Below are 20,099 nucleotides of genomic sequence, written 5' to 3' on the forward strand. Positions count from 1 at the left end.
TCACTCAATCAAGTGGCTTGCTGAGAAGACTTATTTTGGTTTTCACGAGAGTTGCAGACAAGATAATTACATTATGTCAACACGAGGCTTCTTTATTTCAGGAAGGACATACTGTTGGTCTATAGCTAGAACTTATGGGAAAGAAAATAGCTTTTTACTTTACTGTGCTTTTCATGAACTGTAATTTTCCTCTCACAAGAGCAATTCACTATAGTTATACCTTATGGGTCTGAAAGCAGATAATTATTTTCTAAGTTCCATATGATAACTGAAACCTCAAATAACAACACAGCCAAAAAGGTTTCATCCAGAGTGCAACTAAAAAAGGTCATCAATTGTCATGGTGGCGTATAAACTGAAATTTGTACTTTCAGTAGGGAAAATATAGCCAAGAAGGCAAGGCATCTACTTTGTAGCTACTCCTCCTCTTTCAAAGAAATGAAGAGAATAAACAGAAGGGCAAATGAAAAAAGGTCCACCTATAGTCTGTGACAAGGAATATTTATGAGGGCAATTAGCAAAAGCACTGAAGAAAAGAGAATCATATCTATGAAGAATACTTGACATATTGTGCTATGTTATTTGGTACTGGGATATGTCCCAACAATGAATTATCTAAGACATCATCTTAATGATTACATCTATTGAACCAAATAATAATTTCACGTTTTCATTCAATTGTTCATGTACTAGGTAAGCATTCACTTAGTGCCTAGGGTTGGGTATGATGAAAGGATGAATAAAATAGGGGCTGTGTGTGCAAAGAGTTTATACTCTAATCTCAAATATAAGGGAACCACACAAATGTAGAATAGAACATGTCATAAAAGGCAAAAACAGAATAATTTCCACCTAGAGGGACTAAGTAAGACTTCATGGAGAAGCTGGAATTTAATCTAGTCTCTGGAGGATGGGTAAGGGTCTCAGTAGGCAGAAATGAAGCATGGAAAGTGATGAGGCAATTCAGGTGAAGGAAGTATTACAAATAAAATTACAGAGACAGGGAAACATGACACATATTTAGAGCAAGCTGGTGACGCCAGTGAGTGACTTGGATAATATGGTGGTGCCAGATTTTATTTTTTATTTTTTGTTGTTGTTGTTCTAAACACTCAGAGAATCATTTTATTTTGGCACTACTTTTTTTTTTAATTGTCCTTATTAGAATGGGGAAAAAATATTGTTTTCAACAAAGAGAAACCATCTGAATGGAAACATGGTACTACATTTCATACCATAACGAGGTTTTGAAATCGGGGTGTATTGCCCAAACACCTGTTTTTTTCTTTCCCATCTGGGTAGAACAGCAGAGCAGTTCACTCTCCCATGGTGCCAGATTTTAGAAGGTTGGGAAGGACAAAAGGTTTAGGAAACTCCATAGCTTCAATTTTTGATATATTAAGCTTATGGGCATAACAGGACATCGAAGTGGAGATGCCCTATGTTCATCATGTACATAATACCTTCTACATATGGGTGTTCCCTCATAGGCCTTCTTTTTCCTCTCTATACTTTTTTGATAACTTCATAAGCTATCAAAGATTTAACTACCATCTTTGTGCAACTAACTCTCAGATCTACAAATCTAGTCCAACATCCTATAGTTATTTTATGCACAACATATCTAAAATTGAATGATATATCTTTTTAAAGCCCTCTCTCCTCAACCAAACTTCCTTATTTCTGTCAAAAGTACTGCCAGCCTTCCACTATTAAATTTGTAATCTCAGCATTATTCCTGACTCTTCATTCTCCCTGACTCCACATATGCAATCAATTGTCAAATCTTAACATTTTTATTTCCTTTCATTTCTCTCATCCAACCTTCTCTTCATTCATTCACCCACTTAACACTTTACTTCAAGCCTGAATTACCTCTAGCCTAAATTATTGCAACGGCCACCTAACTGGTTTGCCTACCTCAAGTTTCTCACCAGTCCAATCCACTCTATGTATTGCTGCCAAAGTAATTTTCCTTAGTTTCAAATCAGATCATTTGACTCCACTACTCAACCAATTCCAATGGCTCCCCATTCCCAGTTGACTAGTTGTGAATCATTAACACAGAGATTCTGCCCAAACTCCTGAGCAGCACACATACACATTCTGAGTGATTCATACTGACTGAGGAGTACAGAAAGGGAATTAGTCTGAAAGACAAGAAACCAAAATGCTATTTCACCTAGATCTTTCCTACTCCTTAAACCCTCAAGACTCATATACAGCATCACACAACATAATTAAAGTATAGCATTCTCTACTTATAAAAACAAATGGAAAATAAGTAATCAACATATAAAAAAAGAATTGTAATTTTCCTTTTATTTTAAATAGCAAATAACCAGAATGATAGAAAATTATATTGGGGAAGAAAAAGTATGAAAATTAATAAAGCTAAAGAAAATTCAAAACTTCATAATGCTAAATTGATGACTAGATATAAACAAAGAACCTATAAATGTCATAAACATAGCATAGTAAAATGCATGTTTTATAGATAGATGTGTATGCACATACATACATGTATAAGTACATATCTATTTATGTATTCTAATAGTTATTCTGGAAACAATAATTATTGTCATCAGCAGCAAATATTTTTAAATGAAGGACCATTATATATGTGCTCCCATACTTGGGGAATTAACAGTAAAAGTTCAGCTCTATGAAAATATCAAGTTTTATACACAGAGTAACTACAAAAAATAATGGTCATATTTCTGATAGGGTGGTATGATGATGATAGAGGTAAACCTGAAATAGGCACTAAGTTTCATGATACTAGATAATAATATAAATAACAAAGACTGACTCCTCTACTTATTTTTCAAATTCCTCTACATTCTGGCCCCATTCCATCTATCCAATCTTCTTTCTCACTACTCCCCAACACTTCTCCAATCTAGTCAGACCAATCTTCTTACTGTATGACAAATATCATCATCATCATCCTCATCATCATCATCATCCCATTTACATACCACTTTAAGAACAGCAAAGCACTTAACATATGTTCCCTCAGTTGATCCTCAAAACAACTCTGTGAGGTAGGTGCTATTATTATCACTATTTTAAAGATGAAGAAACTGAGGCAGACAGAGACATGCTCAGGACCACATGAGTGTCTGAGGCAGGCCATGAACTCTTCCTCAATCCAAGTCCAGAATTCTACCTATTTGTACCACGCTTAACTAATGTTCTATCCTTCCTTCTTCTTTGCCTATAGAAACCTTGCCCATTCCTCAAGGCTCAACTCCAATCTTATCTCCATTCATTCATTCATTCATCTTAAATCCAGATGTTTATTTAAGAATATTTAATATCTGATTAAAAACTAATTTCAAAAAAAGGAGAAAGGAAATCATTTAGGAACTCAATTACTAGATTTCATCCCTTCTTTAGTTTATTCCACTAATTTTATTCACTTCCAACATCCCTTTGGTAGAAAGCATGGAAAAAAAACAAAAAAAAACAAAACCTCAACTCACCTATTTTAGACTGCGGGTCATGTTTTGGTTCTTCAGGGGCCTCAATTGGCAGGTCAGCAAGGAAGACTCGAGCTTGGTCTACAGCATTCAATATAGACTCTTCTTTCTCTTTCAATTCACGTCTCAATGCCTTTGCAAAGTAAAACAAGAATCTTGTTAGAACTTAATGTTGTGTACAGAAGAAAATGGAGCATCCTCTTCATTTTTACCACCTCTACTCATACCTGACAGGAGAGAGTGACTAATAGCCAGAACTTAATTTAGTTTATAAGTGAAAAATGTAAATTTTACAAATCAGAGAAACGAGAAAAAAAATGAACTTGGGTTAAAAAGATGATTCGTACAGGACGTAAATATGCAAACATAAGAAAAATGATGATGTGTTTAAAATATTCACCTAACAGAAATTATACTGTATGTTAATTTATATAAAATGTACTTTTAGAGTCTTCATTTCGAACTGTGAGACTGTAAAAATATAATAGCATATTTTAACACACTTTTTTTGGTCATACAGAGTGACAAAAAAATTACATCCAATGGAACAGAAGAAGGCAATTTCACAAGTGGTAATGAGATCTCCAGAAGTATTTTACATTCTTTAGAATACATTAAATAAAAAAAAGAAAGAAAAAAATTAAGAGGTAGAAACAAATTAAACTACACAAAATCTAAACTAAAGAGAATACATTAAAAAAAACCACAGTCTCCAATTATCTTAAAATATGTTCAATCTCACACCGAGGCAAATGCAATTTTTCCCTTGCCAGGCTTTTTCAATGCAAATTTATGATTCTCAGCACAGTTAGTCTTTAACTCTTTTGTCCTTTAAAGTAGGGTTAAACTTTAACTCCTGCACCTATAAAAATGGTTGGTGATTATGATGCTAAAAAACTACCACAAGCCAAGCTAGCTACTTTACTGAGCCCACATAGTTATCGGCATATAATTTTAAAAGCTCTATCTAATGACCATAGCAAAAAATCTGAATAAGAATGTTTTCATCAACTAAGTGGAAATTGTTTGTAAGGCTTTGCTGCCCTCTTAAAAATTTTTGTGCATTTCTAGTAATGCAGAAAACAGTTCTTTGTGGAATGAAAAGATTGAAAAAATTACTTAGAAGTTGTGTGTGTGTGTGTGTGTGTGGTATTTTTTAAAATTTTATTGATGTCTTTTGTTTTTACATCACCTTCACTTTTCTTATAAGTTTATTTATTTTTAGTTTTCAACATTCACTTCCATAAAAGTTTTAAATTTTCTTCCTCTCTCCTCTCCCCCACCCCAAGATGGCATGCAATCTGATATAGGCCTTACATATACATTCTTATTAAACATGTTTTCACATTAGTCATGTTGTATAGAAGAATTAGAATGAGTGGAAGGAACCATGAGAAAAAACAAAACAAAACAAAACCAAAAAAAAGAAAATAGTCCGCTTCGCTCTGCATTCAGACTCCATAGTTCTTTCTCTGGATGTGGATGGCATTTTCCAACATGAGTCTTTTGGAACTGTTTTAAGTCCTTGCATTACTGTGATAAGCTAAGTCTATCAAAGTCAGTCATTGAACACTGTGGCTGTTACTGTGTACAATGTTCTCCTTCACTCAGCATCAGTTCATATAAGTCTTTCCAGGTTTTTCTGAAGTCTGCCTGTTCATCATTTCTTATTGCACAATAGTATTCCATTACATTCACATACAACAGCTTGTTCAGCCACTCACAATTGATGGCCATCCCCTCAATTTCCAGTTCTTTGCCACCACAAAAAGAGCTGCTGTAAATATTTTTGTACATATGGGGTCTTTTCCCCCCTAAGAAGTTTTTAACAACCTTCTTTTTGAAATATTTTGCTATACTGCCTTTCCTTGTAATAATATTATGGAATGTACTTTTTTGAAAAATTAGTGGGTTTTTTTTTGGCATTTCAATTCTTTACATAGCAGTTCAGAATCTATAGGATTCTTTCTGAAATTTTAACTGTTTTAGGTAACAGCATCCACTGTTTATATATCTCATATTTGATCACTTTGAGACTTAATTCCCACAAAGCAGATTCCCTAAGTCCCTTATTCTTCTCTTCACTTTTTGGTCATTTGACTGTTTACTCGGTGGGCCCCTAAAAAAACCCTGCCAAATGTTAAAAAATTCTCTTTTATTGGTATATTTTATTATCTCTGGAAGGAAATTGAGTGAGAGGTGAGAGAGAAGATGCTGGTTAAAAAAAATTAAGTTTGATAACTTTGAAAAATTTAGAAATTCTGATCAACACAATGAACAACCACCATGATTCTAGAGGACTCACGATGGAACATGTTACCTACCTCCTGATAGAGAGGTGATGGACTCAAAGTACAAACTGGGGAATTTTGTGGGGGACAGGGAATATGGCCTGTGGGAGAAATTGTTTTGCTTGATCATACATGCTTATAATAGAGGTTTTGTTTGTCTATCTTTTAAAATTGAGGGTGGGGAGCACCAGGAGTGATGTTGGGATGCAGAGAAGGCAAATTTTCATTGATTGAAAAAAAAACTTAATTGAGAAAAAATTTATTGTCTAAATTAATGGAACTTTTAAAAATATTTATTTATTTCATTAAATATTTCCCAACTACATGTAAAGTTTTCTTAACATTTCTTTTTTAAAATTTTGATTTCCAAATTCCCTCTCTCACTCTTATTCCTCCCCCATCCCTTGAGAAGGTAAGAAATATGATACTGATTATACATGAAGTAAAATTAATGAATCTTTTGTGATTCACATTTTCCTTACCCCAAATCACCACAACAAATAAAGATATGATTGTCAGTCAATAAATATTGATTACAGTACTAAGTGCTAGGGATAAAAGAAGGGTAAAAGACAGTCCTTGAGCTCAAGGAGCCTAGCACAGAGCCTAGCATTCAGCAGATGCTTAATAAATGTATATAGATTGACCAACTGAAGGTGGTCACCATCTAATATTTTGAGCAACAAAAACAAATGGCGAAACTCCTAACCAAGTATCATAGTAGTTAAAAAAGAGAATGGCTGTTCAGTCATGATGGAGAAAAAGGAACATTACAGTTTGCCTAAGAAATGTAGCTTAAATTCCACAGGCTTAACTACAGGAAAATTTTTGTCTTCTACATTTCAAAGCTCACATAGTTAATATGGCTATGTTAACTACCTACATATTCCTGACTAAGTAAAAATAGGAGAGTTTAAAGAACATGGACTAAACTTTCATGTAGCTTAATATTATTTGAGCTAAGTAAAGTCAAGGAGTTCCAGGGAAGTGAAAATAGGTAGAATCTTTTATGTCAATGCAGCAACCATACACAAATTTCCCAGCAAGCAGCAAAAGAGCTGCCAGATTCCCCCTCCTCTTCCACCTATATTTTGGAGAACAAGAAGAAACAGCCCTAGATAATTTGCCTAATCCTGACCACCTAATCCAAGGAGTAAGTAGACAAGAAAAGTAAAACTAAATCAAAAAAGAATGGAAGTGACTCTCTGAAATCTAAAAAGAATGAATGAAAGAAGTTGTCCTCATCATTTACAAAACTCAGCCATCACCTAAGTGCTCTAGTTTTTCCTTCTCCCACTAGGCCTCTGACTCTGACCCTGAAACCCAGGGCTCTGATAGGTGAGATTGTACCTAATCATGGCCAGAAACAGGCCAATGAACCATTTTAGTCAGTTGCTGTTATATATTAAGTGCCTACTATGTTCTAGGCAGTGTGTTAAGTACTGACAAAGAATGGCAAAAAGCAGTCCCTGTTCTCAGGGAGAACACATTTTCAAACCAATTTAGAATACAAGCTCCTTGAGCACAGGGATTATATTGTTGACTTTTATCTGTCTAGGTAGCAACTAGCAGAGTACCTGGTACACAGTAAGCACCTAATAAATTCTTTTTCATTCACTTATTTATTCTTTCAAATTGAAGACACATGGCTCATATGATGGGAGCCCGAGGAGACAAATGAGGTAGTAGAGTCAATATTAGAGCTTGGTCTCTGTGCAAATAAATATGTTCTATGTTTTGAAGCCTAGTGAAGCCTACATATCTTTAAAAGAATCTAATAGCAACCCTTGAGTGACTACTGAATATGTTCAGATTTTCCCAAGTTCTCCTTGGGTAAGGTCAGTGAGCCAGAGTACTGAAATGTTCTCAAAGGGTCCATGGGCCTTTCACACCTGAAGGGCACCTCTGACACAAAGATAATCTTTTCTCAGACTCTTAATTAGATGTATTTGTGAATGGAGAAATCTGAGGACCTCCCTGTGCCTGAGCTCTCTCCTTTTAAAAATGAGGGTGGCTAGGGTTTGAGAAAAATCTGGGAAGACTTAGATGAACAGATGCAAAATGAAATGAGCAGAACAAGGATACTTTACACAGTAACAGCAATATGGCAAGAATAATCAACTATGAAGCTGTGATCAATGCAATGATTCAGCACAATTTCAAAGGACTAATGATGAAAAATGTTATCTACCTCCAGATAGAGAATGATGGACTTGAGAGTGAAGAATGAAGTGTATTTTTTTCACTTTCTTTGCCACCTCCCTAACCCCAAACATGGCTAATGTAGTATTATGTTTTACATGATGTCATATATATAATAGGGATTGTATTTTTTGCCTACTCAATAGATGGTAGAAGAGTGGATGGAGGAAGAGAATTTGAAACTGAAAATAAAAATAAAATAAAATATAAAACAAAATAAAAATAAAATAAGGGTGGGTACTTCTAGAGCATCAAAGAACTGGAAACAGATTCCCATTGAACATTAATTTTAAATATTTGTTAGAAGGGAAGGCTCGCTGGGCAAGAGAGGGAGGATATATTCAAAAATTAACATGATCTAAAAAACGAAGAGCAATAAAAATGAGATAAACTTTTAAAAAATTAATCAAAATAAAAGGAAGTTTTTGATCTATATTATCTTTAGGGTTTTTTCCAAATCTAAAATTCAATGATTTTATGAAGTCAACATGGACTTTTTCTCATTTTAACAGCTATATGAACACTACTGTTACTGCACTGATATTTGCTGTGAGAGTCAATTCACTAAGTGCCTGTCTTAGGAAAGCATAAGGAAGACAAAAATGGTAAATCATAGAAAGCACCATTTTGGAAATATTTAGGGTTAGATGTGTGTCTCCTTGGCCTTCAATTCAGGAGGAGTACAGTGAGTGAAATGAAAAAAGGTGGGCTTTCTTCTGATGACAGACATATCTGTTACTAAATGTAATTCAAGGGATCTAAGCTATGTCTCTACAAAAGATCACCGCTTAAAGGCCAGACCACTGTAAACAAGGAGAGGACCACCGCTTCTCCTGCAGGTGAGGCAAGTGATGAGTTACCACCTACTCCTAACTTTTGACTATGGTACATTCCTACATAATGCTGAAATACAAGGTACAAACCAAATGCCATTTCCAAACACCAAAAGTACAAACAGTTATTTCACACAACAACAAACACTTGTGTTTTTCTCTGTGAGGAGCACTATGTTAAAATGGCAGAGAAATAAAGTTCAAGTGTCTTCGTGAAGCCGATAGTCTCATAAAATACTGGTGTCGATCTAAGGAATGATAGTTTCCGCATTCTTGGCTCTTTTCATTAGAATGCGAGCAAACATTATCATTACTGCATCAGACCCTGCAACGTTTCTTCTGGTTTGGCCGCCTTCGTGATATCTACAATCACTCAGAAGAAATGAGCCAAGAAACCGACACAACGAAAAAGAGGTGGACAAAGAAAATCCACTGGCCGGATTATGATATACAATTGGCTGGGTAACTGGCTGAATTAGCCCAGGAGTAAGCATATCAATCTTAACTGGGCATCGCAGATGGACAAGAGATGGACACAACACAGAGTAGGAAGAAATGAGGCTAAACAGCAGCATATAGAAGCTTCAGTGATTTCAATGATACAAAACTGGGGATACAAAAGGCCATCTTTTCTTTTCTTATTTTTTTCAGAGACACTAAAGTTATATATACTTAGGCCTCAGAAACATTAGCTATGTAATCTTTTCTTTTTTTGAGTGTTTGTGTGTATATATTTAACTATTTTACTTTTCCCCCCAAGTACATGTAAAAACAAATTTTAACATTCACTGTAAGTTTTGAGTTCCAAATTCTGTCCCTCAATCTATCTTCTTCTCCATCCCTGACACGATAAGCAATCTGATATAGGTTATACATGTGTAATCATGTAAAACATTTCTATATTAGTCATTTCGTGGAAAAGAAAGAGGAAGGAAGGAAGGAAAAGAGGGAGGGAGGGAGGGAAAGAGACAGTATATTTCAATCTGCATTCAGATGTGATCAGTTCTTTCTCTGGAGACAGACAGCATTTTTCATCATGTGTCTTTTGGGATTGTCTTAGATCTGCTAAGAATAACTAAGTTATTCACACTTGTTCATTGTACAATATTGCTTCATTGCTTCATATCTGCTCACTTCTCTGTATCAGTTCATGTATTTCTTTCCAGATTTTTCTGAAATCCTCCTCTCCTCCTCATTTCTTATAGCACAACAGTATTCCACTACAATTATATACCACAATTTGTTCAGCAATTTTCCAATTAATGGACGTCTCCTCAGTTTCCAATTCTTAGCCACCACAAAAAGAGATGCTATAATTATTTTTGTTCAAATAGGTTTTCCCTTTTTAAAAATCTCCTTGGGATACAGACCTAGTAGTGGTATTGCTGGATCAAATGGTATGCACAGAAAAACACATCTTTTCAACACCAGTATAATTCTGATGATGCTATATTGCTGAGATTCATAGAACACAATGACTGTGAAGAATCAGAGAGCAATAAGAAGAGAATTAATGGGTAGAAATAGGCTGCAACATCTTATCAATAATACTTTGTGAATGAAAAACATATCCTTGAGTTCAGGTAGGATAGGAAAATGGGGTGTGTAAAAAGTAAGAGATTAAAATATGAACAGACTGAGTTTTGTACTGGTGACTACAGCATAGTAATAGGATCACATAAAGGCCATTATATTGAGGATTTAGTGAAAGAATTATCTATACAAATATAGATATTGATATGGATATACACTGCAATAGGTACTAGTGGTAGGAGTCTGAGAATCAATTACATCAGTTATCTATGGAAGAAATCAAAGGAATGAGAGTAACTACTCTCCAACTCAAGTTGTTATTTTAGGAGTAAAAAATGGCTGGTGGGGCCATCTTCAAGCTGAAAATGTTCTCTTTCTCTTCAAATTTTTACAAAGCATCAAACCTTTTCACCTATCACCCAAGATCTTGCATCATGCCACATTAGTACCTGACCCCACTGTCATCTCAGTAGTATATAAGCTAAAGGGCAGAAACTATAATTTTTAAAATCTTTGTATCACTAGATCCTTGAGCATAGCAGGTATTTATTAAAAAAATCTGTTGAATTTAATTTCACAACCCCCTAATGCATTCAATATTTTATATTTGCAGCTATTTTGTTTGTTATCTTCCTCCTAGATTGTAAAGTTCCATGAGAATAGGACTGTGCCTTATCAATACATAATCTTATATTATGTAACATATTATCTTACACGTTATCTATATTTTCCATAGCTAGCACAGTGCTTTGCACACATGAAGTGCTTATCAAGTGCTGAGAGAAGCACTGGAACATTGTAAGAAGAGGAAGCATAAGTTGAGACAGTAAGTTTAATGGGGGAAAACTACTTTGTTCAAATTGGTTTACATCAAAGAACATGGAAACAAAGGAAAAGATTTGACCCCACAAAACTGAGAAAAATCTGTGATAGAGCATAACACTATTTTTGCACTACTGAAAGCAAAGATGAAGATTTCATTTTGAACAATCATTCTTCTAACCAAGAAGCCCCATGAAAATTTCCCAGAATGTTTATACAAATTGGTAAGAAAACCCTTAAAGTTTAGTTTTAATGGAAAAATAAAGAATTTTTACCATTCTTCTTGAGGCCCAACAAATCATACCATATTTGAAAGTGCTACCATTTGCAAGAGTACTCTTTTAATTTGCCTAAGCTGTCATTGTCTATGCATAAAGAATTTCTAATTTCATTCATATATAGGCATTTCCTCTACCCAGTATAGTCCAAGACTATAACCACTCCATAATCCTCGATGATGAATTGCTCCAAACTTAAGTAATAAGCTAGTCTTCAGAAGATGCTCTACTCAATTCTTTTCCAGGTAGGTACGGCTTGATAAAACCTGAGTTCTGCTGTCATAAACTCACAAAACATGGGGTCAGTCTCATATCACAAGGAGACATAGAAAAAGGACTTCAGTGCTAGACTTTCCACTGTATTGAGATAAAAATACAATTCTCTCCACTGAAGTTATTTTTTTAAATTATTCCAACATAAGTCTAGTCCACAGAAGTACTAAAGAAAGACTAACTCGGAGGAAAAGGTCCTAACTTCATATTATCTGGTGATCTGAAATTATTATTTTACTTATTTGCATAGTATGGAAAAAAGGAAAGAGATGGAGAGTCAGTGATTTTTTTAAAGTTAAAAAATATAAAAGGAAATTTCATATTTTATGGATTTTTAATATTAAAGATTTAAAAGGTAGGAGCAGAAGTGATTTTATTTCAAAACTACAGAAAATTAAGATAGTATTATGACATGCCACAGTTTCAAATATGAATCACTAAAAAAAAAATTCTCAAGCTAAGTTTTACAGAAAAACTGCAGAAGAAGAAGACGGATGACAGTTACCAGTTTCTGTCATCTTAGTGGAAGGGTATTGTCTACTTCCTTTAATCACCTGTCTAGGAATCAGAAAGATAGAGTGTGACTGATTAAAGAAGCTACCCTGAACAGTTGGACAGAAGGTTCCAAAGGTCAATGTTTTCTTTGGGGGAAAAGAAAGAAAAATTTGAGGTTAGTAATTCTTCAGGTATTCTCTTGCAATGCTTATATATGAGCATTCTCTTTCCATCTTTGTCTCTGACTCTTTCCCACCCCTCACTCACTGCCTGCCATTTCTTGCTTTCTTACTTTGCTCTTCTCTCTCTCTCTCTCTCTCTCTCTCTCTCTCTCTCTCTCTCTCTCTCTCTCTCTCTCTCACACACACACACACACACACACACACAGTATATGAATTAGTATGTCCAGTGCTGCAGAGCCCAAATCTTGAGAGAATGGCTTTCAGGAAATAGGGGTCATCTGACTACCTCTCTACGTAGACCTAGGAGAAATTGGAAGCCACTCAGACTGGCCCAAAATCTAAAGGGAATGTCTGCTTGCATTGTTAACTGATAGTAGCCATTCTCATTTTATTTGAGCTTTATAGGTCTGTGGGCCCACCTGTTTCTTTCATTAGAGGTTACAACTTGAGGAAGACACAGAAAATTTCACAATGAAGTAAAAGAACTGGAATAACAATATATACAATGTCTACAATAATGCAAACAAAGAATACAAAACCAAAGTTTGACACATAGTACCTTAACTAAATGCTAGTTCACTGACAAAGTAACAATGAATTGTATCTCCAGAAGAAGAAGAAAAGCATGCTTCCCTAATTTCTGTAGAGAAGAGGGGTTGGGGGGAGAACCACGGTTGTCAGATGTTGTTTAACTTGTTAGATGTGGTTGTTAGGTTGACTGATTTTTGCTTAACTGTCTTTATTACAAGACAGGGTTCAGAGTTGGCGGCGGGGGGGGGGGGGTTATATTTAGACATTATGGACATAAAAAAACATTAAATTAAACTCATTTTTTAAAATAAAAATGTTTAAATGTCACAAAATAAGTCATCACTCAATGAAAGTCACATTGCACACATATTAATCTCGTGTAACTCATAACCCCATGGGGTAGCGTTATCTTTAGTTTCCATGAATTTGAAACAAAGGACTTTTTATATTTGAAAGGAAGATTTAAGAGTATATTTTCCCATAAACAACTTCCCAGACAGAACTGCTCCATCTCTAGCAAAACTGAATCTGATAGTTCTTTGTTATACAAGTTTATATAGAATGAGCTTCAATGACATCAGTGAAAGTGAGCACATCTGGCATCAGGTACCAATTTAACCAGTTATGCTTATCCTTAAAATACAACAGGAAAATGATATAAATGGTCTTCAGCTTTGGCATACTTGGATGTTCAATAAAGTCTGCTTGTTAAGAGAATGTTACAACAGACGATACTTCAACACCAAAAAACAAAGGATGGTGTAGTGGAAAGAGCGTTGGATTGGAAGTAAGAGGGCCTAGGTTCAGTTTCCATCTTTTCCATTTACTGTGACCTTAGACAAGCCACTTAATCTTCTAGAATTCATCTAACACTGTCTCTTGTTCTACTTCTAAGGCCCTCAGTATCCCCATCTATAAAAGGAGAGGGAGGTTAGACTAGATCAGAGGGTTCCTAAACTTATTTGGCCTATGCCCCCCTTTTAAAAAAATTACTCAGTGCCCCCTGGAAATCTACTTTCTTTAACCCTTTATTGTTTTTTTTAATTTGCATCTTTTTATAAAGTATATATTTTTAAATGATGCATCTTAAATTTAATAATTTATTGTTAATTTGTGGGGATTTTTCTACATTGAAATTTTGATGATGCACCATTGCGTCATGTAACCATATAGTAGCATTTTGTAAACAAGTCATCACACATAACAAGCACTTGCTTGTTAAGACCTGCCAGAAGACTTGATAGGTTCTTCGAAATTCTCTTCTCTTCTTTCCTTATGCTTCCACCACCCCCTTATTTTTATTCAACGGCCCCCAAATGCACCCCACCCGAGGCTACTACCACATTCCTGGATTGTTCCAGAGACCCCAAGGAGGCAGTATCACCCACACTGGGAACCTATGGATTACATGATTTCTAAATTTCCTACTAGCTCTAGGTCTATGTACTAAAGTTATATAACTTCACTGGTGTGGATGCCCCCTTCCAGAGTCACATCATGGCTCCTCCAGAACTTTAGTAAATGGTATCCTCAATTCATTAAGATAAAAAAAAATTCATTACCATGAGACCAATTGAATAATGAGTATCTCAATTTAGGTGACCATCCTCAGACCTCAAGCATACATACCCATACTGAAAAGCTTTCCAGCAAGGTAGGATCTACTAGTTGGAGCCCACACTGCCATAGCTATGAAGAACCCAAACTGACCTCCTTAACAGGAAGCCAAAAGAGCCCTTCCATCCTGAAGCCCTGGTAGAAAGTCTCCAAGTTTGTAATGACTTAAATCTCCTTCATGGAGAAAACTTTTTTTTTTTAAAGATCATTAAAAATAATCAAACAAATGAAAAACAAAAATGGAGATAATGGAACAAGAACTCACTGTACTGATGTTACTAATTTGGGTTATCCTTCAAATGCTCCATTTTGTCAGAGCTCATTTTCTCTTGATATTTAAAATATAAAGGCAAAATCCTAAACACTGTGCAAATACACAGAAAAATCTTTCAATGCTAAAAGCAGGACCTTTATAGCTTAATGGTCTGTCTAGGGATAATTCATGTCAAATATTTCAGCAACAAAATTATATGTATATAGCATTTAAAATTATAATTTCTATCACTTAAAAACTTTAAGATAATGAACTTTAAAAACATAAGTAACCCCAGAATTTCCCTTTCTAAAGGGAAATTCATTTCTCAGTATCTTAAATATATCATATATCAAACTCCTTAATTTAACATCGGAAATAAGTGTCAAAATGTTGACACCTTAATGAGTGACTCTGAAAAAAAAAAGGGCAGGGGGATAAGAAATTAAGGCTTGTCACAAGACCTTAATCTTCCATTCAGAAAAGCAAATTCAAGTAGTAAAATGACTAGGAATGTACAAAAAGAAATCATGGAATTATAGTTGGAAGGAACTTTAGAATTCAAGTCCATTTTGCATTATAAGTACACCAGGGTCTAAATTTAGAATTTTATATTTAAAGCTGAAAGGGGCCTTATAAATAATCCACATGCCCACCTTCAGTCTCATTTTAAAGATGGGGAGTCTGGGTTCTAGAAACCTTAAGTTATTTACCCAGCTTCAGACAGGTAATTAGTGGCTTAACTAGGATTCAAGCCCAACTTTTGTTTTGGGGTTTTTTTTTTGAACTTCAAATCCAGTGCTTTTTTCTCCACACCACACTGACACTCTCAGTAATGTTAAGCTGTTCAAAGTACCAGAACTAGACAGGCGGAATAGTCCACTCTAGAATTCTGGTCTCCTGATGGTCCAGTCTCATTTTCTTTACACTATATATATACTAAGCTTACCTCCCTTCATTTTTTATGAAGTAAATTAGTAGGTTCACGTTGATGTTATTACAAAACTGCTAAATTTCAGAGTTGGAGAGGACCTCAATGGCTACCTAGTTCAATCCATAACAAAAAAAAAACCCACTATAGTATATACCCAAGCTAAATTTCAGAGTTGTAGAGGACTTCAATGCTATCTAGTTCAATTCATAACCAAAAAGAACCCCCACTATAGTATACCCAACAAATGCTCATCTAGCCTTCAGTAAGTTAAAAGAGCCAACCATCTCTCAAGGTATTCCATTTTTGGACTATTCTAATTGCTTTTCTTGAAATTAAGTCTAACAAGATGGATACTATAGCTAAGAAGGATACACTAAAACCTCAGCAGGAGGCTTGTGAAACTCAAATGTCTAAATAGCTTCCTAAAATACCAGGGATATCGGAAGTTTAGAGAAAAGAGTCAGGAACTGGGATTGTGAGGCTAAAGTAGTAGAGAAGACCTGTGAATTGGTATGTGGTCAGGATTAATGTGAGCTGGAAGAACATTAATTAAAATTATAGTCAAAGAAACCTCCAGCTTACCAGAAGAGAATCCACTGGATCTGATATTGTTCATCTCCTGTGTTAAGGGGTCCCCCAAATTTGTCTTTTTGAGTTGCCATATATTCCAGAAACTGAACCCAGAGTATGTAGGAGATCCAGAATGTGTCAAGGATTAAGCACCACCCACCCCCAGCTGACATAATTTGTTGTTTGAATTACAGACTGGACTTCCTGTGTGCCCTTTGGGAATCGAGATAGGCTGTGCTAGGCTGAGAAACTGCTTGTGCAGTTGAGACCCCTATAGATAAACAGACCATCCCATCTTTATAATCTAGCAGTTAGATAAGCCAATCTGCATAATCTAGCAGTTCCCAAGGGGGAAAAAATATGGCTTTTGCCATCACCCTGCCCCTCTACCCTTTAGGTAGAGATTTCTGGTATCTCCTCCTTCCTTTTTCCTGCTGTTATAAAAATGCAAACTTGTGTATGGACTGTGAACTCTTTGGGTTCCACATGTATGTTCATTTCTCTTATAATAAACCTAGTTTTCACATATGTTTCATGAAGTTGTGATTGCCTGTTGACACAGTAAAAGGACTTGCCCAGGGTCATGCAACTAGTATCTGAGGTCAAATTTGACTTAGCTTTTTAAGCTAAGGTCTTTCCAAATTCTCACCTTGAGTGAGGAAATGTCCATTCAGTGAATAGGCCAATCACTGAATCTCAGAGGTAGAAAGAAACTCAGAAGTCAGACCACTTGGGTCACAGTAAAAAAAATACTAAACTTTTCTCTGGAAGCATGGATGAGGTAAGTGTAGAAGGCAGCTATGAATTAGCACACTGCTCTCTCCATGGGCTTTTATTCTGTCAGGAAGTAAGATCAGAGGGCAAGAATAAGAAATAAAGTAAGAGATGAGGTAGACATGGACAAAATCTGAAAAGTGGGACTGTATCTCTAGCACTCAGGATGGAAGTAGGAAAGATTTCTGGGCCCAGGAGACCAGACATGCAGTTTCACTTTTCTACTCCTCTGACAGATTCTCATAGTGTGAGGCTTCAGCATTTTATCTCTAATATTTTGAATTCATGACATACTAGACAAATCTACTTAAATATTAATATGAATATACATTCAAAAGCCAGATGCAGTTAAAGTGCTCATTTTATATTATAGATTTATCTAATACATAAGAGTTCAAATCACATTACCCATGATATATTACAATCATGTAAAAAGAGATATCCACAGTATCACTTTATCTTAAACTTCAATGCTGTCATTATGAGAAGCTATGCTAAAAAGCAAAAGCAATAACTTTATTCAAAAAATTACTAAAGTTATTGAGAGACCAATATAAAGGAAGTCTAAGAAATAAATTGGCATTTACATAGTGCTTTAAGGCTTACAAAGACTTTTAAATAAATATGGTCTCAGTGAATCCTCACCACACCATATACAAAGACAGGCATATAGGTACTACCATTGTATACATGAGGAAGTGGTAGCCAAGAGGTAAATCACCCAAGGGATTAAACTTAATTCTCCTAAGAATAACAGGTAGCAATGAGTACAATTTATAAGGCAAATCATGGCTCAATAAAAAGAAAAAATGTTGTTGCCTAAAAGTGAAATGCACTCTTTTGGGAGGTGGTGGTCATATCCTTCACTGAAGGTCTTCAAGCAGAGACAGGATGTTGTAGAAAACATTTCTGTTAAGGTCTGACTTATGAGTTTCTTTCCACCTCTGAGATTCAGTGACTGGTCTATTCACGGAATGCGTATTGCCTCACTCCAAGTGAGAACTTGGAAAGACCTTAGCTTAAAAAACTAAGTCAAATTTGACCTCAGATACTAGTTGCATGATCCTGGGCAAGTCATTTAACCTCTGTCTCAGTTATTCTATTCCAAAAATGAGGATGATAATAAAAGCATCAAGCTCCCAGGGATGTTGTAAGAATCAAATGAGCTAATACTTGTAAATCACTTTACAAACATTAAAGTGCTATAGAAATACTAGCTATATTACTCATTAAATCTAAGAGCTTGTTTTCAGGGAAATGTTTAACAAAATAAATAAAACATAATAAAAATAGATAATGTTAATTCAAAGTTTTCTAAGTCAATATACAACCCACAAGGATCCATTCATTTTTATGTGTCTGACACCACTATTCATGACCATTCCATTTCCTTTACTATGACATTCATATAGCAGTATGCTAGGTGCATTTCCTTACGCTTAGCCCTGGTCAGAACATTCATTTACTCAAAAATCTTCAGAGTCTGCCCATTATCTACTGAATAGAGGTCAAATGTTTCTGCCCAACATTCAAGGCCGTCTGCAATCTATTACCATCCTCTCCTTTGCAGTATGTATAATTTGATATATGGCCAAACTGGAAAAAAAAAAAAACCTCTTTGATCCTCTAATATATCCCTGTAATTTCCTTCCTCTATGACTGCATTCCCTTTATCCAGAAGGCCCTCTTTCTTCATCTTTACTTGTTGATTATACAACCATTTCAGATGTCATCTCCTAAAAAAAGTCTTTTTTGATTTCCCTAAGAGTAGCATCCTCTTCCAAAACTTACATAACCTTTTGTTTTGTGATTCTCTAATGCACTTAATATGTATATTAGTTATCTGTGATGATTTCAACTCCTTACCAGGCTGAAATTAGTAATTTACTAGGATTCAAGCCCAACTTTTGTTTTGGGGTTTTTTTTTTGAACTTCAAATCCAGTGCTTTGGGGTTTTTTTTTTGAACTTCAAATCCAGTGCTTTGGGTTTTTTTTTTTTGAACCCTTTGGGTAACTTTGTAACTGACTCAAGGTCTAGCAAAGTACTCTATATGCAGAGAAGAGCAGAGACCAAAGATCTAAGGGTCACTTATCAGATATGATGAGACTCCACAATAGACTTATAATGAAAGTTTTCTCTATTAGGATAATTTGTTTCAATATTAGAAGATGAAAGAGGAAAACAAAACAATAAATCCTTATCTAGATGAACATTGAGAAAATCCTCTGAAAAGACACTCAAATAACTTTATGGAAATATAATACAGGTATGTTTTACACAGCTACAATCTCAAAATGCCAACTATGAGTATTGACACAGCCTCTGTGAAAATAAAAACAAGTGACTTAAACTGATAACATTAAAACTATAGGGATTATCTCCTAGAGAATCACAAGCAATAAACGTGAATGTAAGGGTATGGGTAATAAGTTTATAGAAATTACCACCATTTCTATAGATGCAAATTGTCTCTGAATAGAAGAAAGTGGAACTAAAATGAATTATCTAGTTGTAACCCATATCTGATATTTCTCCCCAAGAAAGCCAACTGGAGCACATGCTTAAAGTGAATTCAGTAAAAGAGTCACAGAACAAAATACAGAGCATACCAAATATGGTGATTTGTACATAAAACACATAACTAAGTTTTATTAAATTAAATTAAGTACATAATTAAGTTTTCATACCCTGTATATCAAAATTTCAGTAAAAAGTGCCAAAGTTTTAATGTTTGAAATGAACAACAAACAATACGACATTAGTGTTACTGAATTAGGCTGACTCTTCCAAGCAAGTCAGCCAGCTCCCTCTTTGAACCCAACCCCCCCCCCCCCCCCCCCCCGCCAACCAGGGTATCTAAAATTCCAAAGAGTACATGCTCTTAATTAAGCTGTAAGAGTTAGAATGGACCATAGAAATCCACACGTATTGCAACTCCCTCATTTCGAGGCCAAAAAAAGCATCAATGACCTAAGTGGTAACACATAGCTAGTAGGTAGAAAAGTTAGTATTTGAGCCTTGGTAT

At 35.2% G+C, this 20,099-nt stretch overlaps 1 protein-coding gene across 2 annotated transcripts in view; it reads right to left on the minus strand.

Annotated features, from left to right (window-relative positions):
- The window catches only part of UTRN (utrophin), a 467,326-nt gene that overhangs the window by 146,564 nt on the left and 300,663 nt on the right, over positions 1-20,099 (minus strand). For both annotated transcript variants that reach the window (XM_036766848.1, XM_036766849.1), the window contains one exon: positions 3,489-3,618. In XM_036766848.1, coding sequence (XP_036622743.1) covers positions 3,489-3,618 — 130 coding nt within the window. The remainder of the gene's footprint in view (positions 1-3,488; positions 3,619-20,099) is intronic.

The sequence above is a fragment of the Trichosurus vulpecula genome, chromosome 7 (assembly GCF_011100635.1).
Source record: "Trichosurus vulpecula isolate mTriVul1 chromosome 7, mTriVul1.pri, whole genome shotgun sequence".
NCBI lineage: Eukaryota > Metazoa > Chordata > Mammalia > Diprotodontia > Phalangeridae > Trichosurus > Trichosurus vulpecula.